The sequence below is a fragment of the Drosophila sechellia genome, chromosome 2L (genome assembly GCF_004382195.2).
Source record: "Drosophila sechellia strain sech25 chromosome 2L, ASM438219v1, whole genome shotgun sequence".
Lineage (NCBI taxonomy): Eukaryota > Metazoa > Arthropoda > Insecta > Diptera > Drosophilidae > Drosophila > Drosophila sechellia.
In genome coordinates this window covers 4,461,291-4,481,961 of record NC_045949.1, presented here as the reverse complement: position 1 = coordinate 4,481,961, position 20,671 = coordinate 4,461,291, and the positions used below count along the sequence as shown (strand labels likewise).

Below are 20,671 nucleotides of genomic sequence, written 5' to 3'. Positions count from 1 at the left end.
ACTCAGAACAAACGACTGAATCTACTAGAGACGTACCAACCACCCGGCCATTTGAGGCATCTACTCCCAGTCGAGCATCTCTGGAAACTACTGTTCCACCAATCACTTCTGAAACTACCACAAATGTTCCGATCGGTTCAACACGTGGGCAAGTGACAAGAGTTGAAGAATCTACACTTCCTTCAATATCAACGGATAGAACCACTCCATCCGAAAGTCCTGAAATATCCACAACATTACCTTCAGACACCACTACTCGAACTTACTCAAAACAAACGACTGAATCTACTAGAGACGTACCAACCACCCGGCCATTTGAGCCATCTACTCCCAGTCGAGCATCTCTGGAAACTACTGTTCCACCAATCACTTCTGAAGCTACCACAAATGTTCCGATCGGTTCAACACGTGGGCAAGTGACAAGAGTTGAAGAATCTACACTTCCTTCAATGTCAACGAATAGAACTACTCCATACGAAAGTCCTGAGACACCCACAACATTTCCTTCAGACACCACTACTCGAACTTACTCAAAACAAACGACTGAATCTACTAGAGACGTACCAACCACCCGGCCATTTGAGGATTCTACTCCCAGTCGAGCATCTCTGGAAACTACTGTTCCACCAATCACTTTAGAAACCACCACAAATGTTCCAATCGGTTCAACACGTGGGCAAGTGACAAGAGTTGAAGAATCTACACTTCCTTCAATGTCAACGAATAGAACTACTCCATACGAAAGTCCTGAGACACCCACAACATTACCTTCAGACACCACTACTCGAACTTACTCAAAACAAACGACTGAATCTACTAGAGACGTACCAACCACCCGGCCATTTGAGGCTTCTACTCCCAGTCGAGCATCTCTGGAAACTACTGTTCCACCAATCACTTTAGAAACCACCACAAATGTTCCAATCGGTTCAACACGTGGGCAAGTGACAAGAGTTGAAGAATCTACACTTCCTTCCATGTCATTGGATAGAACCACTCCATCCGAAAGTCCTGAAATACCCACAACATTACCTTCAGACACCACTACTCGAACTTACTCAGAACAAACGACTGAATCTACTAGAGACGTACCAACCACCCGGCCATTTGAGGCATCTACTCCCAGTCGAGCATCTCTGGAAACTACTGTTCCACCAATCACTTCTGAAACTACCACAAATGTTCCGATCGGTTCAACACGTGGGCAAGTGACAAGAGTTGAAGAATCTACACTTCCTTCAATGTCATTGGATAGAACTACTCCATCCGAAAGTCCTGAAATATCCACAACATTACCTTCAGACACCACTACTCGAACTTACTCAGAACAAACGACTGAATCTACTAGAGACGTACCAACCACCCGGCCATTTGAGGCATCTACTCCCAGTCGAGCATCTCTGGAAACTACTGTTCCACCAATCACTTTAGAAACCACCACAAATGTTCCAATTGGTTCAACACGTGGGCAAGTGACAAGAGTTGAAGAATCTACACTTCCTTCAATGTCAACGGATAGAACCACTCCATCCGAAAGTCCTGAAATAACCACAACATTACCTTCAGACACCACTACTCGAACTTACTCAAAACAAACGACTGAATCTACTAGAGACGTAGCAACCACCCGGCCATTTGAGGCATCTACTCCCAGTCGAGCATCTCTGGAAACTACTGTTCCACCAATCACTTTAGAAACCACCACAAATGTTCCAATCGTTTCAACACGTGGGCAAGTGACAAGAGTTGAAGAATCTACAATTCCTTCAATGTCAACGGATAGAACTACTCCATCCGAAAGTCCTGAGACACCCACAACATTACCTTCAGACACCACTAATCGAACTTACTCAGAACAAACGACTGAATCTGCTAGAGACGTTCCAACCACCCGGCCATTTGAGGCATCTACTCCCAGTCGAGCATCTCTGGAAACTACTGTTCCACCAATCACTTTAGAAACCACCACAAATGTTCCAATCGTTTCAACACGTGGGCAAGTGACAAGAGTTGAAGAATCTACACTTCCTTCAATGTCAACGGATAGAACTACTCCATCCGAAAGTCCTGAAATAACCACAACATTACCTTCAGACACCACTAATCGAACTTACTCAGAACAAACGACTGAATCTGCTAGAGACGTTCCAACCACCCGGCCATTTGACGCATCTACTCCCAGTCGAGCATCTCTGGAAACTACTGTTCCACCAATCACTTTAGAAACCACCACAAATGTTCCGATCGGTTCAACACGTGGGCAAGTGACAAGAGTTGAAGAATCTACACTTCCTTCAATGTCAACGGATAGAACTACTCCATCCGAAAGTCCTGAGACACCCACAACATTACCTTCAGAAACCACTACTCGAACTTACTCAGAACAAACGACTGAATCTGCTAGAGACGTTCAAACCACCCGGCCATTTGAGGCGTCTACACCCAGTCGAGCATCTCTGGAAACTACTGTTCAGCCAATCACTTCAGAAACTACCACAAATATTTTGATCGGTTCAACACGTGGGCAAGTGACAAGTGTTGAAGATTCTACGCTTCCTTCAAGGTCAACGGATAGAACTACTCCATCCGTAACTCCTGAGACACCCACAACATTACTTTCAGACACAACTACTCGAACTTACTCAGAACAAACGACTAAATCTGCTAGAGACGTTCAAACCACCCGGCCATTTGAGGCGTCTACACCCAGTCGAGCATCTCTGGAAACTACTGTTCAGCCAATTACTTCAGAAACTACCACAAAAATTCCGATCGGTTCAACACGTGGGCAAGTGAAAAGTGTTGAAGAATCTACGCTTCCTTCAATGTCATTGGATAGAACTACTCCATCCGTAACTCCTGAGACACCCACAACATTACCTTCGGACACCACTACTCGAACTTACTCAGAACAAACAACTGAATCTTCTAGAGACGTTCCAACCACCCGGCCATTTAAGGCTTCTACTCCCAGTCCAGCATCTCTGGAAACTACTGTTCCATTAGTAACTTCAGAAACCACCACAAATGTTCCGATCGGTTCAACACGTGGGCAAGTGACAAGAGTTGAAGAATCTACACTTCCTTCAATGTCATTGGATAGAACCACTCCATCCGAAAGTCCTGAAATATCCACAACATTACCTTCAGACACCACTACTCGAACTTACTCAAAACAAACGACTGAATCTACTAGAGACGTAGCAACCACCCGGCCATTTGAGGCATCTACTCCCAGTCCAGCATCTCTGGAAACTACTGTTCCACCAATCACTTTAGAAACCACCACAAATGTTCCAATCGGTTCAACACGTGGGCAAGTGACAAGAGTTGAAGAATCTACACTTCCTTCAATGTCAACGGATAGAACTACTCCATCCGAAAGTCCTGAGACACCCACAACATTACCTTCAGACACCACTACTCGAACTTACTCAGAACAAACGACTGAATCTGCTAGAGACGTTCCAACCACCCGGCCATTTGAGGCTTCTACACCCAGTCGAGCATCTCTGGAAACTACTGTTCCACCAATCACTTCTGAAACTACCACAAATATTTCGATGGGTTCAACACGTGGGCAAGTGACAAGAGTTGAAGAATCTACACTTCCTTCAATGTCAACGGATAGAACTACTCCATCCGAAAGTCCTGAGACACCCACAACATTACCTTCAGACACCACTACTCGAACTTACTCAGAACAAACGACTGAATCTGCTAGAGACGTTCCAACCACCCGGCCATTTGAGGCTTCTACACCCAGTCGAGCATCTCTGGAAACTACTGTTCCACCAATCACTTTAGAAACTACCACAAATGTTCCGATCGGTTCAACACGTGGGCAAGTGACAAGAGTTGAAGAATCTACACTTCCTTCAATGTCAACGGATAGAACTACTCCATCCGAAAGTCCTGAGACACCCACAACATTACCTTCAGACACCACTACTCGAACTTACTCAGAACAAACGACTGAATCTGCTAGAGACGTTTCAACCACCCGGCCATTTGAGGCTTCTACACCCAGTCGAGCATCTCTGGAAACTACTGTTCCACCAATCACTTTAGAAACTACCACAAATGTTCCGATCGGTTCAACACGTGGGCAAGTAACAAGAGTTGAAGAATCTACACTTCCTTCAATGTCAACGGATAGAACTACTCCATCCGAAAGTCCTGAGACACCCACAACATTACCTTCAGACACCACTACTCGAACTTACTCAGAACAAACGACTGAATCTGCTAGAGACGTTCCAACCACCCGGCCATTTGAGGCTTCTACACCCAGTCGAGCATCTCTGGAAACTACTGTTTCACCAATCACTTCTGAAACTACCACAAATGTTCCGATCGGTTCAACACGTGGGCAAGTGACAAGAGTTGAAGAATCTACACTTCCTTCAATGTCAACGGATAGAACTACTCCATCCGTAACTCCTGAGACACCCACAACATTACCTTCAGACACCACTACTCGAACTTACTCAGAACAAACGACTGAATCTGCTAGAGACGTTCCAACCACCCGGCCATTTGAGGCTTCTACACCCAGTCGACCATCTCTGGAAACTACTGTTCCACCAATCACTTCAGAAACTACCACAAATATTTCGATCGGTTCAACACGTGGGCAAGTGACAAGTGTTAAAGAATCTACGCTTCCTTCAATGTCATTGGATAGAACTACTCCATCCGTACCTCCTGAGACACCCACAACATTACCTTCAGACACCACTACTCGAACTTACTCAGAACAAACGACTGAATCTGCTAGAGACGTTCCAACCACCCGGCCATTTAAGGCATCTACTCCCAGTCGAGCATCTCTGGAAACTACTGTTCCACCAATCACTTTAGAAACCACCACAAATGTTCCGATCGGTTCAACACGTGGGCAAGTGACAAGAGTTGAAGAATCTACACTTCCTTCAATGTCAACGGATAGAACTACTCCATCCGAAAGTCCTGAGACACCCACAACATTACCTTCAGAAACCACTACTCGAACTTACTCAGAACAAACGACTGAATCTGCTAGAGACGTTCAAACCACCCGGCCATTTGAGGCATCTACTCCCAGTCGACCATCTCTGGAAACTACTGTTCAGCCAATCACTTCAGAAACTACCACAAATATTTCGATCGTTTCAACACGTGGGCAAGTGACAAGTGTTGAAGAATCTACGCTTCCTTCAATGTCATTGGATAGAACTACTCCATCCGTAACTCCTGAGATACCCACAACATTACCTTCAGACACCACTACTCGAACTTACTCAGAACAAACAACTGAATCTTCTAGAGATGTTCCAACCACCCGGCCATTTGAGGCTTCTACTCCCAGTCGAGCATCTCTGAAAACTACTATTCAGCCAATCACTTCAGAAACTACCACAAATGTTCCGATCGGTTCAACACGTGGGCAAGTGACAAGAGTTGAAGAATCTACACTTCCTTCAATGTCAACGGATAGAACTACTCCATCCGAAAGTCCTGAGACACCCACAACATTACCTTCAGACACCACTACTCGAACTTACTCAGAACAAACGACTGAATCTGCTAGAGACGTTCCAACCACCCGGCCATTTGAGGCATCTACTCCGAGTCGACCATCTCTGGAAACTACTGTTCCACCAATCACTTCAGAAACTACCACAAATGTTCCGATCGGTTCAACACGTGGGCAAGTGACAAGAGTTGAAGAATCTACACTTCCTTCAATGTCAACGGATAGAACTACTCCATCCGAAAGTCCTGAGACACCCACAACATTACCTTCAGACACCACTACTCGAACTTACTCAGAACAAACGACTGAATCTGCTAGAGACGTTCCAACCACCCGGCCATTTGAGGCTTCTACACCCAGTCGAGCATCTCTGGAAACTACTGTTTCACCAATCACTTCTGAAACTACCACAAATGTTCCGATCGGTTCAACACGTGGGCAAGTGACAAGAGTTGAAGAATCTACACTTCCTTCAATGTCAACGGATAGAACTACTCCATCCGAAAGTCCTGAGACACCCACAACATTACCTGCAGACACCACTAATCGAACTTACTCAGAACAAACGACTGAATCTGCTAGAGACGTTCCAACCACCCGGCCATTTGAGGCATCTACTCCCAGTCGACCATCTCTGGAAACTACTGTTCCACCAATCACTTCAGAAACTACCACAAATATTTCGATCGGTTCAACACGTGGGCCAGTGACAAGTGTTAAAGAATCTACGCTTCCTTCAATGTCATTGGATAGAACTACTCCATCCGTACCTCCTGAGACACCCACAACATTACCTTCAGACACCACTACTCGAACTTACTCAGAACAAACGACTGAATCTGCTAGAGACGTTCAAACCACCCAGCCATTTGAGGCATCCACTCCCAGTCGAGTATCTCTGGAAACTACTATTCAGCCAATCACTTCAGAAACTACCACAAATGTTCCGATCGGTTCAACACGTGGGCAAGTGACAAGAGTTGAAGAATCTACACTTCCTTCAATGTCAACGGATAGAACTACTCCATCCGAAAGTCCTGAGACACCCACAATATTACCTGCAGACACCACTAATCGAACTTACTCAGAACAAACGACTGAATCTGCTAGAGACGTTCCAACCACCCGGCCATTTGAGGCATCTACTCCCAGTCGAGCATCTCTGGAAACTACTATTCAGCCAATCACTTCAGAAACTACCACAAATATTTCGATCGGTTCAACACGTGGGCAAGTGACAAGTGTTGAAGAATCTACGCTTCCTTCAATGTCATTGGATAGAACTACTCCATCCGTAACTCCTGAGACACCCACAACATTACCTTCAGACACCACTACTCGAACTTACTCAGAACAAACAACTGAATCTTCTAGAGACGTTCCAACCACCCGGCCATTTGAGGCTTCTACTCCCAGTCCAGAATCTCTGGAAACTACTGTTCCATTAGTAACTTCAGAAACCACCACAAATGTTCCGATCGGTTCAACACGTGGGCAAGTGACAAGAGTTGAAGAATCTACACTTCCTTCAATGTCATTGGATAGAACTACTCCATCCGTAACTCCTGAGACACCCACAACATTACCTTCAGACACCACTACTCGAACTTACTCAGAACAAACGACTGAATCTGCTAGAGACGTTCAAACCACCCGGCCATTTGAGGCGGCTACACCCAGTCGAGCATCTCTGGAAACTACTGTTCCACCAATCACTTCAGAAACTACCACAAATGTTCCAATCGGTTCAACACGTGGGCAAGTGACAAGTGTTGAAGAATCTACGCTTCCTTCAATGTCATTGGATAGAACTACTCCATCCGTAACTCCTGAGACACCCACAACATTACCTTCAGACACCACTACTCGAACTTACTCAGAACAAACAACTGAATCTTCTAGAGACGTTCCAACCGCCCGGCCATTTGAGGCTTCTACTCCCAGTCCAGCATCTCTGGAAACTACTGTTCCACCAATCACTTCAGAAACCACCACAAATGTTCCAATAGGTTCAACACGTGGGCAAGTGACAAGAGTTGAAGAATCTACACTTCCTTCAATGTCATTGGATAGAACTACTCCATCCGTAACTCCTGAGACACCCACAACATTACCTTCAGACACCACTACTCGAACTTACTCAGAACAAACGACTGAATCTTCTAGAGACGTTCCAACCACCCGGCCATTTGAGGCTTCTACTCCCAGTCCAGCATCTCTGGAAACTACTGTTCAGCCAATCACTTCAGAAACTACCACAAATATTTCGATCGGTTCAACACGTGGGCAAGTGACAAGTGTTGAAGAATCTACGCTTCCTTCAATGTCATTGGATAGAACTACTCCATCCGTAACTCCTGAGACACCCACAACATTACCTTCAGACACCACTACTCGAACTTACTCAGAACAAACGACTGAATCTGCTAGAGACGTTCCAACCACCCAGCCATTTGAGGCATCCACTCCCAGTCGAGCATCTCTGGAAACTACTGTTCCACCAATCACTTCAGAAACCACCACAAATGTTCCAATAGGTTCAACACGTGGGCAAGTGACAAGAGTTGAAGAATCTACACTTCCTTCAATGTCATTGGATAGAACTACTCCATCCTTAACTCCTGAGACACCCACAACATTACCTTCAGACACCACTACTCGAACTTACTCAGAACAAACGACTGAATCTGCTAGAGACGTTCCAACCACCCGGCCATTTGAGGCGTCTACACCCAGTCGAGCATCTCTGGAAACTACTGTTCCACCAATCACTTCTGAAACTACCACAAATGTTCCAATAGGTTCAACACGTGGGCAAGTGACAAGAGTTGAAGAATCTACCCTTCCTTCAATGTCAACGGATAGAACTACTCCATCCGAAAGTCCTGAGACACCCACAACATTACCTTCAGACACCACTACTCGAACTTACTCAGAACAAACAACTGAATCTTCTAGAGACGTTCCAACCACCCGGCCATTTGAGGCTTCTACTCCCAGTCCAGCATCTCTGGAAACTACTGTTCAGCCAATCACTTCAGAAACTACCACAAATGTTCCAATCGGTTCAACACGTGGGCAAGTGACAAGAGTTGAAGAATCTACACTTCCTTCAATGTCAACGGATAGAACTACTCCATCCGAAAGTCCTGAAATACCCACAACATTACCTTCAGACACCACTACTCGAACTTACTCAGAACAAACGACTGAATCCGCTACAGACGTTCCAACCACAAGGCCATTTGAGGCTTCTACTCCGAGTCGAGCATCTCTGGAAACTACTGTTCCATCAGTAACTTCAGAAACCACCACAAATGTTCCGATCGGTACAACACGTGGGCAAGTGACAGAACAGACTACCACAGCTCCTAGCGAAGTCAGAACAACTGAAACTGTACTAGAATCTACTCTTCCTGCAGTTCCACCCGATGCAACTATTCCATCCGAAATTCCATCCACAGGAGTACCTTTAGAGTCAACTACCCTACTGTATACTGACCAAACAATTCTTCCTGGATCAACGGACAGAACAATTTCATCCGAGAGACCGGATGAAAGCACTAGATTAACCAGTGAAGAATCAACAGAAACTACTAGGGCAGTACCAACTGTGAGCCCAGGGGACACATTAGAAACGACCGTTCCTTCATTAACCGCAGAGACAACCAAAACTACTTCTGGTGGTACACCACGAGGACAAGTGACAGAACGGACTACCAAATCTGTCAGCGAATTAACGACTGGACGCCCAAGGGACGAAGTGACGGAACGTACTATGCCATGTAATATTCCGTCAACTACGACAGTTTTACCCGTTTTCAGCAATTCGGAACCCGTTTCTGATAATTTGCCAACTACAATAAGCATTACAGTGACAGATAACCCAACGACAGTACCTGTACCGACTTGTAAAACAGACTATGACTGCTTGGACGAACAGACCTGTATTGGCGGACAGTGCATATCGCCCTGTGAATACTTCACTAATCTCTGCACGGTGCAGAATCTGACCATTTGTCGTACATTGAACCACACCACTAAGTGCTACTGTGATACCGACGATGATGTAAATAGACCCGATTGCTCTATGAAAGCAGGTAACTAAAGTTGTGTATATAAGTTGTAAGTCTTGTTATCGAATCATAATGAATGAATTGCAAGGAACCACAGGGTTGCGGTTACTCCTGGCATCGTGGCATAGCCGACTACTTTCAACGCCAATCACATAGCTGGCCAATCGTAGTGACTACTTCAGTTTGATGTCATGATCTTTCTCTTCTCTCGGATTTCCAGCCATTATCCTTCTTGTGGCACATATATATGTATGACCACCCATTCAAATTGTGCGGGCACCTTGCATGCAATCATTTGGATTATTTCCCGCAATTCCCGTGTGTTTTTTGTTCTCGAATTTCTAAATTCATATGTCTCTGTTTCCCCTCTCCCTATTGCTTCTCCGGCTATACTCCGTCGAAGACCCGCACCTTCACCCACCGATCTCCACACCACGAGCAGCACAAGAGATGTTTGAACTCCGTGTGTCCACCAAAAAAGCTTTTGATCGAATGCTTGTCCCTGGGAGTTCGACCTGTACTGCTGTCGTTTGCATGTCGATATATATGTTGCAATGTTTTTCGTTCATGTTAGTTGCCTGCTTTTTGTCTGCCTGAATGCCTGCTGCAAGAATCATCACCAAATCCTCAGCCATTTTCCACCCCACTTTGAATGTTTCTCGTTACGTCTTCGAATGATCTCAACTCGCATGTTTTCTACATATCTCAGCGCGACACCTTCCAAATGTGTTCAAATCTGTGTTGATTTTGTGTATTTAGTACATACTCGTATTCGTTATTCATGCATCGTAAGTGTAATAGTTTTAAGTGTAATAAGTTGCATGCGGTTTATGGGTAACTAAGTATAAAACCCTAGCACTAACTCACTTAACGCTTTTGCATGTGTATATGTTGTTTTACGCAACTGCTTGAAACTAAACTATATTTAACCGTAGCTAAAGCCTGCTAAATATAATTAAATTGCTTGACTCTGGAGTTAAAAAGTTAGAGTATATATTCTAATTACAACAACAAATTTTACTAACTGCATTGAAAAATTAATGAAAAAGAAACTACCTACCGAACAGGATTCTTGACCTAAAGCGAATGACTTTAATTATAACGACCTTATATCCACGCACGATAGTGCTTAGATAAATAAACCATTTTTTTTACCCTAACTAATGCCATAATGTCCTTTGCTTTGAACGCATGAACAGAGATTGGATGCGCATCGAGTGATGAGTGCCCGTCGCAGCAGGCGTGCATTAATGCTCTTTGTGTGGATCCTTGCACCTTTAACAATCCCTGCAGCCGTAATGAAGATTGCCGAGTTTTCAACCACCAGCCATTGTGCTCAGCCGGTGCGTATTAATAAAATATTAATAACTGGCTCAAATTATAAATCTTCTAATCTCGCAGAGCATGGTCGCACGCCTGGATGCGGGCATTGCCCACCAGGCGCGAACTGCGATCCAACAACCGGTGCTTGTATAAAGGGTAAGTTCCACTGTCAGTCCTTCTCCTTAATCAACCTAAAACTCTTAGCTCTAAGTGTAAATACAATGTGTACATATTCTAATTTAAAATTAACCTCCCGTTACACCCGTGTAAATACATCTCTCTCCTTAGCTAATGTAACAATAACAACTATTACTACCAAGAACTCCACATCTACCAAGATACCAACGAAACCAAGAACAACAGCTAACCCAAACACAGGCGTCAAAACGACGCCGACAACCACAAGGGTCACCACAAGAAATACCACCACGACCACAACCACTACTACCACTTCCTCCACTAGCACTGAATCGAGCACAATCACAAGCACTACTAACCAGACCAGTAAGAACCAAAAACCAGACACTGAAAGCACCACCTCCCACACCGATGCCACGAGGCGGTATCGCGATGGTGAGAACAATATCACCGATACTCCGACACCGAGGCCCACGATCCAGACTACCACGCTGCGAGGCGAAGGTGTCATGGGTGACAGTCAGAGGCGGTCCACTACGACGCCCAAAATGAAGACCACCCGGCTGGACACTTCCAACGAGGTACCAGATACCACATCGCCGTGGCCGATAGAGCTGCCCACCACGGAGGGCACCACCACGGAAGTCTACAACACTATGATTGCCCCGGTGGTCCACACCACTGACACCTCATTAATTAACCCATGTACAGTAGATACTAATTGTGCCCCTAACGAGCACTGCAAGCTGGGCCATTGCCGTAAAAAAGGTATATTCAGTTTATATGTGAAATGCACGCCACTTTGGGATTCCACCCTATTAATTGGCTAAATAAAAAGTCATTTTAATTGGAACAAATCCATTTCCCAAAGTGGCACTAATACTATTTAATTGTACATAAACTCGTATGTATAGGGCTCGTATTCTGGCATTACAACTAATTTTTTTGTAAAAATTGTACATATTTAGGATAGCCCTTGTACATATTTGGGGTAAATTTATCTAAAAATGAAATCACCATCATTTAATTAACTATTTAACTCACTAAATCCTTTCTAACAAGTAGAACCGCCGGGTTCACCGAAAACACCCGAACCCTGTCAATCTAACAACGACTGCATTGAGAGCGAGGCCTGTTACATGGGTCTGTGCCAGGATCCTTGTGAGTTTGCCAAGATCTGTGCCGCGACTGCCAAGTGCATGGCCAAGAGTCATCGACCAGTGTGCACCTGTCCGCAGGGCCATGAGGGCAATCCGATGGTCAAATGTGTAACCACTCAAACCTCAAGTAAGGCACTAATCAATTAATCAACAACTTTCATTTAATGCATTGGATACACTACCAATTATTGACCATAAGGACTCTTCTTTTCCTATCTGAATAACAATATTTAACCAACTTGCAGTTGAATGCACCGACGATTCGGACTGCGGTGTCACCGAAGCGTGCATCAACCAACTTTGCCAGCATCCTTGCGATGTCCACGATCCTTGCGCCACCAATGCTGTTTGCATCAACAGCAACCACGCAGCTGACTGCAGTTGTGCGGATGGCTTCCAGGGCAATGGATTTGTTGGCTGTCAGCCAGGTTAGTATACCCTTGATCAACACGATGACGCACTTCTGTTGTCCTTCAAGAAATCTCCTGCTAATGTGTCACCATGTCTCGTTTCTAAAAATCTCTCTCTTTCATACACTGTACAAATCCCCGTACACCACGACACATGTATAAAACTTGTACCGCCCCGACACCTACTCAACTCTAAAAACCAACCAACAAAAAATATATAAATACACCCACCGATCCAACCGAATCGCACCGTTATCCTAACCAAAACCACAGCACGTTCCCATGTCTGCCAATACAACGAGGACTGTCCACCGACGAAGCTCTGCGATCGCCTGAACCGCCGCTGCATCAGTCCCTGCCAAGAGGACTCTTGCGGCGAGAATGCCGAGTGCATACCCGTGAACCATGGCACTGACTGCCGCTGCCTGCCCGGATTCCTGGGCAATGCCTATGTGCAGTGTCTTCCTAGCCAGGGATGCCGCTCCGATTCCGAATGTGATTCGAGTCAGGCCTGCATCAACGGAAAGTGTTCATCGCCCTGCCAGTGTGGAGCCTATGCCCTCTGCGATGTCGTTAATCATCGTGGTGTTTGCAAGTGCCCTCCCGGCTACAACGGAAATCCACAGGTGGGCTGCAGTCCGCCTCAAGATCCATGCGACCCCAATCCATGTGGCTTAAATGCCTTGTGCGAACTGGACAATGGCAACCCCATCTGCTACTGCCCGAAGGGTCTTACCGGAAATCCGTTCAAAAATTGCAGTGAGTATTATCTTTATTACAAAAGAGTTCTAAAAGTTAAAACTTGCTTTAACCATGATTTAGTTCCTGAGGGAGATGAGTGCACACCGAATCCCTGTGGTCCCAACTCTGGATGTCGTCGCGTAGGTGGAAACCCAGTGTGCTTCTGCCTGCCGGAATATGAGGGTCAACCACCGTCGATTCCTTGTGAGCTACCTTCGAATCCCTGCGACCCATCGCCTTGCGGACCGAATACTCAATGCTCTGTGCTCAGCAACGGTTTCTCCAAGTGCACCTGTCTGCCGAACTATGTGGAGAGTCCGAACACCATCCGTGGATGTGTTGAACCTATTAACCCGTGTGACCCGAACCCTTGTGGAACTGGTGCAATCTGCGATTCATCACGTCAGCCCGTGTGTTACTGTCCGGACAACAAGATTGGCAATCCTTTCAGGCTGTGCGACAAACCTGCAGTTACTATTGAACTTTGCCAGCCAGGACCATGTGGCCGAAACGCCGAGTGCTATGTGGCTGGAAATCGAGAGGAGTGCTACTGCCGCTCAGGATATGTGGGAGATGCTTACCAGGGATGCCGTGAACCGAGTCGCACCGTTTGCGACCCCAATCCTTGTGGACCCAATGCCAACTGCGTTGTTGCTGGCGACGGACAAACGGCATGCGTTTGTCCTGACGGCTTGTCAGGAGATCCCACGTCCGTTATTGGCTGCCATGGCTACGAGTGCCAGGTAGATGCCGATTGTCCGAACAGCAGGGCCTGCATGGGCTACCGCTGCTACGATCCCTGTCCAGGAGCATGTGGCCAAGGCGCTCACTGCCAAGTGGAGGAACATCACCCAGTTTGTTCTTGTAACTCCGGTTTGACTGGCAACCCTGGAATTCGCTGCTATGCTTTGGACCATCCCAAGACGAATCCTTGCGTTCCAAGCCCTTGTGGCCGAAACAGCGAGTGCAAGTTGCTGAATAACCGCGCTGTTTGTTCATGCATCCCAGGTTACTTGGGCGATCCTCAATCGGGATGCCAGCCTGAGTGCGACATTAACTCGGATTGTGGTGATACCTTGTCTTGCATTAACCACAAGTGCGTGGATCCCTGTGCTGGAGCGATCTGTGGAATTAATGCCATCTGTAATGTGCGCCAGCATACTCCAGTATGTCTTTGCCTAGACGGCTTCGTCGGCGACGCCTTTTTGCAGTGCGTTCCTATTGGAATACTGAAGAACGTTTCTCGGGATCCCTGTGCACCGTCGCCCTGTGGACCTTACGACGTTTGTTCAGTGTACGGCGATGGAGTGGCCCTTTGTGATCCCTGCTTTGGACCCAATGCCCAGCAGAATCCCCGTTGCCGACCCGAGTGCGTGGGCAATTCGGATTGTCCGTTTGATCGCGCCTGTTTGGGCCAGCGTTGTCTGGATCCCTGTCCCGGATCCTGTGGCCGGAATGCTATATGTAATGTCTACGAGCATAACCCCGTATGCGCTTGTCCCACAGGACTATTTGGCAATCCGTACGAACAGTGCACAACTAAGTCGGTGGTCGAGACGCCACCACAACCCAGCTGCGCTAAGCTCCATTGCGGCGCCAACGCGGAATGCAAGCGTCAGCACAGCGGCCTGGCCTGCGTCTGTCGTAAGGGTTACTTCGGAGACCCACATATTGGTTGTCGGCCAGAATGTGTTCTTAACAGTGACTGTCCCGCTGAAAAGGCTTGCTTGAACTCCAAGTGCGTGGAAGCGTGTACAGGAGTGTGTGGCGTTAATGCCGTTTGCCGTGTGGTCAACCATGCGCCAGTTTGCATATGTGCCGAGGGATATAGTGGAGACGCCTCTATTGCCTGCAATCCATTCTACCTGCCACCTCCAGAGCGACCTCATCCGTGTGAGCCATCGCCATGCGGACCAAACTCCCGATGCAAGGCCACACCTGATGGCTATGCAGCCTGTTCCTGCCTGCCGAACTTCAAAGGAGCTCCACCAGTCTGTCAGCCAGAGTGTGTGGTTAGCTCGGAGTGTGCTCCCAACCAGGCATGTCTGAATCAGAGGTGCGCAGATCCATGCCCAGGCATTTGCGGTGGTGGAGCTCGCTGCGAAGTGTTGAACCATAACCCCATCTGCTCCTGTGAAGCCAACTTCGAGGGTGATCCGTTTGTGGCGTGCTCACCCATTCAGGATCCAGGTCGCGACATCCCTGTGCCAAAGAACCCGTGCGTGCCATCTCCTTGCGGACCCAACTCCATATGCCAGATAAAACAAAACCGACCAGTCTGCTCCTGTGTGGCCAACTATATCGGCAGCCCGCCGTATTGCCGACCGGAGTGCGTGCTGAGCAGTGAGTGCCCATCGGACAAGGCCTGCATCAACGAAAAGTGCCAGAATCCCTGTGCCAACGTATGTGGACACAATGCCCGTTGTACGGTCATCGCCCACTCCGCCCACTGCAGTTGCGACGAGGACTACGAGGGAGATGCCTTCATTGGTTGCTCTAAAAAGATTACAGAAAGTAAGTATTTCTGTCCCTACTAAAGTACACATTATTCATATATTTCTTTATTATACTCCCAATTAGGGCCCGGTGATCACATTGATCCTTGCTACCCTAATCCATGTGCCGAGAACGCTGTTTGCACGCCTTACAATAATGCCGCGCGCTGTACCTGCATTGAGCCATACAATGGCGATCCTTACAGTACCGGATGTCGACCGGAATGTATCTACAGCTCTGAGTGCCCCTCATCACTGGCCTGCATCAAGCAGCACTGTCGCGATCCTTGCACGGCTGCTTGTGGAGCGAATGCCGAATGTACGGTGGTCAACCACTTGCCCTCTTGCAGTTGCACCAGAGGATTTGAGGGTAATCCGTTTGACGGATGCAAGCGGGTGGTCGTTGTGCGACCCGAAACCGTGTGCGAGCCCAATCCTTGTGGACCGAACAGCATTTGTCGCTCTGTAGAGGGACATCCCACGTGCAGTTGCCAAGTCGGTTACTTTGGAGCTCCGCCGCAGTGCAGACCCGAATGTGTGGTCAGCTCGGAGTGTGCGCAGCATTTGGCCTGCATAAACCAAAAGTGTATGGATCCATGTGAGGGCACATGTGGATTCAACGCTAAATGTCAAGTCAACAACCACAACCCTATTTGCTCCTGTCCAGCCAACTATGAGGGAAATCCATTTGAGCAATGTGTGCCCAAACGTAAGTATCAATATTCCATTAAATTTAAATGATAAAATATGTATTTTATTTATTTCGAAACTTTTGCAGCTGCAGAACCACATCGCAACGTGGATCCTTGCCTGCCCAGCCCATGCGGTTCCAATTCCATTTGCCGAAATGTGAACAATAGGGCAGAGTGCTCTTGTGCCCCAGGAATGTTTGGAGCACCACCTAATTGTCGACCAGAATGTGTGATTAACCAAGATTGCCCATCAAATCGAGCTTGTATACGGCAGCGGTGCGAGGATCCTTGCATTGGCATTTGCGGGTTCAATGCCGTGTGCTCCACGCAGAACCACCAGCCCAAGTGCAGTTGCATTGAAAGCTTTGAGGGTGATCCGTACACCGCCTGCAGAATGCGTGAGAGTGAGTACAGAACCTTTGACTATTTGCTATCCTTTCCAAGAGCACCGATATGTGCTCCAGGCTCGCCCTTAATGTTAAATGTTTCTTTCAGTGGTGCTCTAGAAGTATTGGTATTATGGTGTACATTTTATGCATGTTTCTCGTATTGTGTACATATTATGGTCTTCATCTGTGTATCTATCTACCTATTTTATTATTACCTCATTTATTATTACTTAGTCTTAAGCCTATTGTGTTTGTACAATCGTCTGTATGCATCCGCATTGCCTGCTTGCTATTTTCATGACCATGACAGTCGTGGTGCTAGACCCACCCACCGATCCATGCTACCCATCGCCATGTGGTGCGAATGCCATTTGTCGCGTGCGCAACGGAGCCGGCTCCTGTTCCTGCATACAAAATTATTTCGGTGATCCCTATATCAACTGCCGACCTGAGTGCGTCCAGAATAGCGATTGTCCCAATAACCGTGCCTGTATAAACATGAAGTGCCGCGATCCCTGCGCCAATGCCTGTGGATTTAATGCCATTTGCCGGGTGGCTCATCATCAGCCCATCTGCAGTTGTGAACCCCACTTCACAGGCAATCCACTGCGCGCATGCGTCGAGAGGCCTTCAAGTATGACTATGTCCTGGGGTGGGCCGACTTGTTTGGAAAACAACTCGGATTACTTAAAATTTTGCCTAAATTAAAGCTTTTCGATCTTATTCTTTGATGTCAGATTTGTCATCCAAACAAATCGGCCCAACTCGTTATACACCCTATGGATCAGAAGTATTGAGCTAACTCCTACCTCCTAAAATAGATATGTACCTACCCTTGCCCAAAGACCCTTGTAGACCGTCGCCTTGTGGCCTGTTCAGCACTTGCCATGTAGTTGGGGATCGTCCTGTGTGTGCCTGTTTGCCAGACTACATGGGTGCTCCGCCCAACTGCAAGCCCGAGTGTATGACCAGTGCCGAGTGTCCTTCGGATAGGGCGTGTATAAACCAGCGCTGCAAAGATCCTTGTCCCGGAACATGTGGCTACAATGCCCGCTGTCGCTGCACGAATCATTCGCCAATATGCAGTTGCTTCGATGGTTACACCGGTGATCCGTTCCACCAGTGCGTTCCTGAAAGAAGTAGGTTTCCTGTAGAAAGAATAAGCCTAAGATAGGTTCTAACTGAGGTTATCGTAATTGTAGAACCACCACCAATAGCTGATCCCATTGTTCCGCCCAATCCTTGTGTGCCATCACCTTGTGGACCCAACTCTCAGTGCCAGGTTTCAAGCAGTGGAGCTGTGTGCTCCTGCGTAACCAATTACATAGGAAGACCACCTGGTTGTCGGCCAGAGTGCAGCATCAATTCCGAGTGTCCGGCCAGAATGGCCTGCATCAATGCTCGTTGTGCCGATCCGTGCATCGGATCGTGTGGAAATAACGCACTCTGCCATGTCAGCCTGCATGCGCCGGTGTGCATGTGTGAGCCCGGATATTCCGGCGATCCGTTCTCCGGCTGCTACAAGATTATTGAGAGTAGGTTCTTGTGAGGGTTTTTTGAGTCTATAGATACTTATTCCCATGCTTGCGCCGTCTATACAGCCCCGATTGAGGTAATCCAACCGTGCCGCCCCAGCCCTTGCGGCTTAAATGCCCTTTGCGAGGAGCGGAATCAAGCCGCCGCCTGCAAGTGTCTTCCGGAATACTTTGGGGATCCTTATGTCGAGTGTCGCCCCGAGTGCGTCATCAACTCGGACTGTCCCAGGTCGCGAGCATGCGTCAATCAAAAGTGCGTGGATCCCTGTCCGGGAATGTGTGGTCACAACGCTCTATGCGCCGTCTTCAACCACGCACCTAACTGCGAGTGTCTTCCTGGTTACACGGGCAACCCCATCGTTGGTTGTCACATAGTCCCTGAAAGTCCGCGCTGTAAGATCTTAATCCATCGTATTAGCAGTGATGGATGTACCTAGGTAGATAGTCAGTCTCAAACGATTACCTAAAATTTAGCTGCTTAAAATACCCCTCTTTCGTTTCAATAGTTTTTGATATGGCCTTTCCAGAACATCCACTCTACCATGGTATCCATTCCGTCACTGCAACTTAGGCCCTCAGTTAGGCTTTTCAATAATTGTTGCTTTTACCACGCCTGTAGATCCCGACCCAATAGTGCCTGAAAACCCTTGCCAACCCTCGCCCTGTGGCCTCTACAGCAACTGTCGTCCGGTCAATGGCCACGCAGTCTGCTCCTGTGTGCCCAGCTACATCGGTTCTCCTCCCAACTGCCGGCCCGAGTGCATGAGCAGCTCGGAGTGCGCGCAGGACAAGTCGTGCCTTAACGAGCGCTGCAAGGATCCCTGCCCAGGCACCTGCGGCAATAACGCGCTCTGTCGCGTAGTCAACCACAACCCCATCTGCTCCTGCAGTCCCGGCTTCAGCGGTGATCCTTTCGTGCGCTGCTTCCCACAAGAGAGTAAGCATCGGCAAGAAGTCAGCAAAAACTTAGCTTCGGCCAGCCGGAGATTTAAATTCCCCTGCAGAGTTATTTCTCTAAATTAATGAAAGCGTTAAGATTGTCCTTTTATCCGTATTTTTTCTGCATTCAACTAGATAATCAATTGAGATTGTACAACTCAACTGCAGGGGTTTTTAAGCCAACTATTCACCGAATCATTTCGTCATCCAAGAGTGCTTTGTTCACTCGATCCATTTCATCACTGCTTGACAACATTATTCACATTCTATATATATATATATCTTTTCCATTATGTTTATTTCTTTTATATGTACTCTATGTATGGCTTATTTTGGTGCATGATGATTATCGTACTTGGTGTAATGTTATGGTTATAAATGGTGAAAGTAGAGCGGCCGCCCATTACCCATGACCGCATCGATCCGTGCGTACCCTCGCCATGTGGGCCCAACTCAGAGTGCCGGGTGTCGGCCGCCAATGAGCAGGCTGTCTGCTCATGCTTGCAACATTACGTGGGTAGGGCGCCAAATTGCCGGCCGGAGTGTACATCCAATTCCGAGTGCCCCGGCAATTTGGCCTGCATCAATCTGCGCTGCCGGGATCCGTGTGTCGGTACCTGCGGCATACAGACCACTTGCCTTGTAAATAATCATAGACCCATTTGCCGCTGCATTGACGGTTATGCAGGCGATCCATTCTCAGAGTGTAGTCCAAAGAGTAAGGGCTCCGAAAGCGTCGGTATCCAGACACATATTAAACCGTTGACCTTTCCCCCATCCCTAGTCAATGTCCCAGTGGAAGTGGCACAGCCCTGCAACCCGAGTCCATGCGGCGCCAATGCTGTGTGCAAGGAGCGCAATGGAGTCGGTTCCTGCTCCTGCCTACCGGAGTATAATGGAGACCCGTACACAGAGTGCCGCCCAGAGTGCGTGCTGAATAGTGACTGCTCGAAGAACCGCGCCTGCCTCAACAACAAGTGCCGCGATCCCTGTCCGGGAGTCTGTGGCGTCTCTGCCGAGTGCCACGTGATCAACCATGCCCCCAGCTGCAGTTGTCCTTCTGGTTTCACTGGCAATCCCTCGCAATTTTGTCGGGAGATACCAAGATGTAGGAAATACTTTCACGTTGGGTGGGTCGAATTTTAAGGAAACTTTCTGATTGTAGTTTCCAAAAAAGTATCTAAGCAGATTATTTTCATCATAACGTGCAATTAGCCCTGAAAATGTTGAGTTTCCTTAAAAATTAGCCCACTCT

General features: G+C 47.4%; 1 protein-coding gene across 3 annotated transcripts in view; it reads left to right on the top strand.

Annotated features, from left to right (window-relative positions):
• LOC6613359 overlaps window positions 1–20,671 on the top strand; it is a 111,564-nt gene that overhangs the window by 45,947 nt on the left and 44,946 nt on the right. For 2 of the 3 annotated variants that reach the window (XM_032713840.1, XM_032713839.1), the window contains 16 exons: window positions 10,794–10,937; window positions 10,996–11,073; window positions 11,206–11,823; window positions 12,121–12,342; window positions 12,461–12,643; window positions 12,899–13,384; window positions 13,448–15,880; window positions 15,947–16,570; window positions 16,640–16,957; window positions 17,253–17,576; window positions 17,764–18,081; window positions 18,145–18,477; window positions 18,544–18,870; window positions 19,097–19,414; window positions 19,808–20,134; window positions 20,201–20,524. In XM_032713840.1, coding sequence (XP_032569731.1) covers window positions 10,794–10,937; window positions 10,996–11,073; window positions 11,206–11,823; window positions 12,121–12,342; window positions 12,461–12,643; window positions 12,899–13,384; window positions 13,448–15,880; window positions 15,947–16,570; window positions 16,640–16,957; window positions 17,253–17,576; window positions 17,764–18,081; window positions 18,145–18,477; window positions 18,544–18,870; window positions 19,097–19,414; window positions 19,808–20,134; window positions 20,201–20,524 — 7,377 coding nt within the window. The remainder of the gene's footprint in view (window positions 1–10,793; window positions 10,938–10,995; window positions 11,074–11,205; window positions 11,824–12,120; window positions 12,343–12,460; window positions 12,644–12,898; window positions 13,385–13,447; window positions 15,881–15,946; window positions 16,571–16,639; window positions 16,958–17,252; window positions 17,577–17,763; window positions 18,082–18,144; window positions 18,478–18,543; window positions 18,871–19,096; window positions 19,415–19,807; window positions 20,135–20,200; window positions 20,525–20,671) is intronic. The other variant, XM_032713841.1, reaches the window with a different exon arrangement.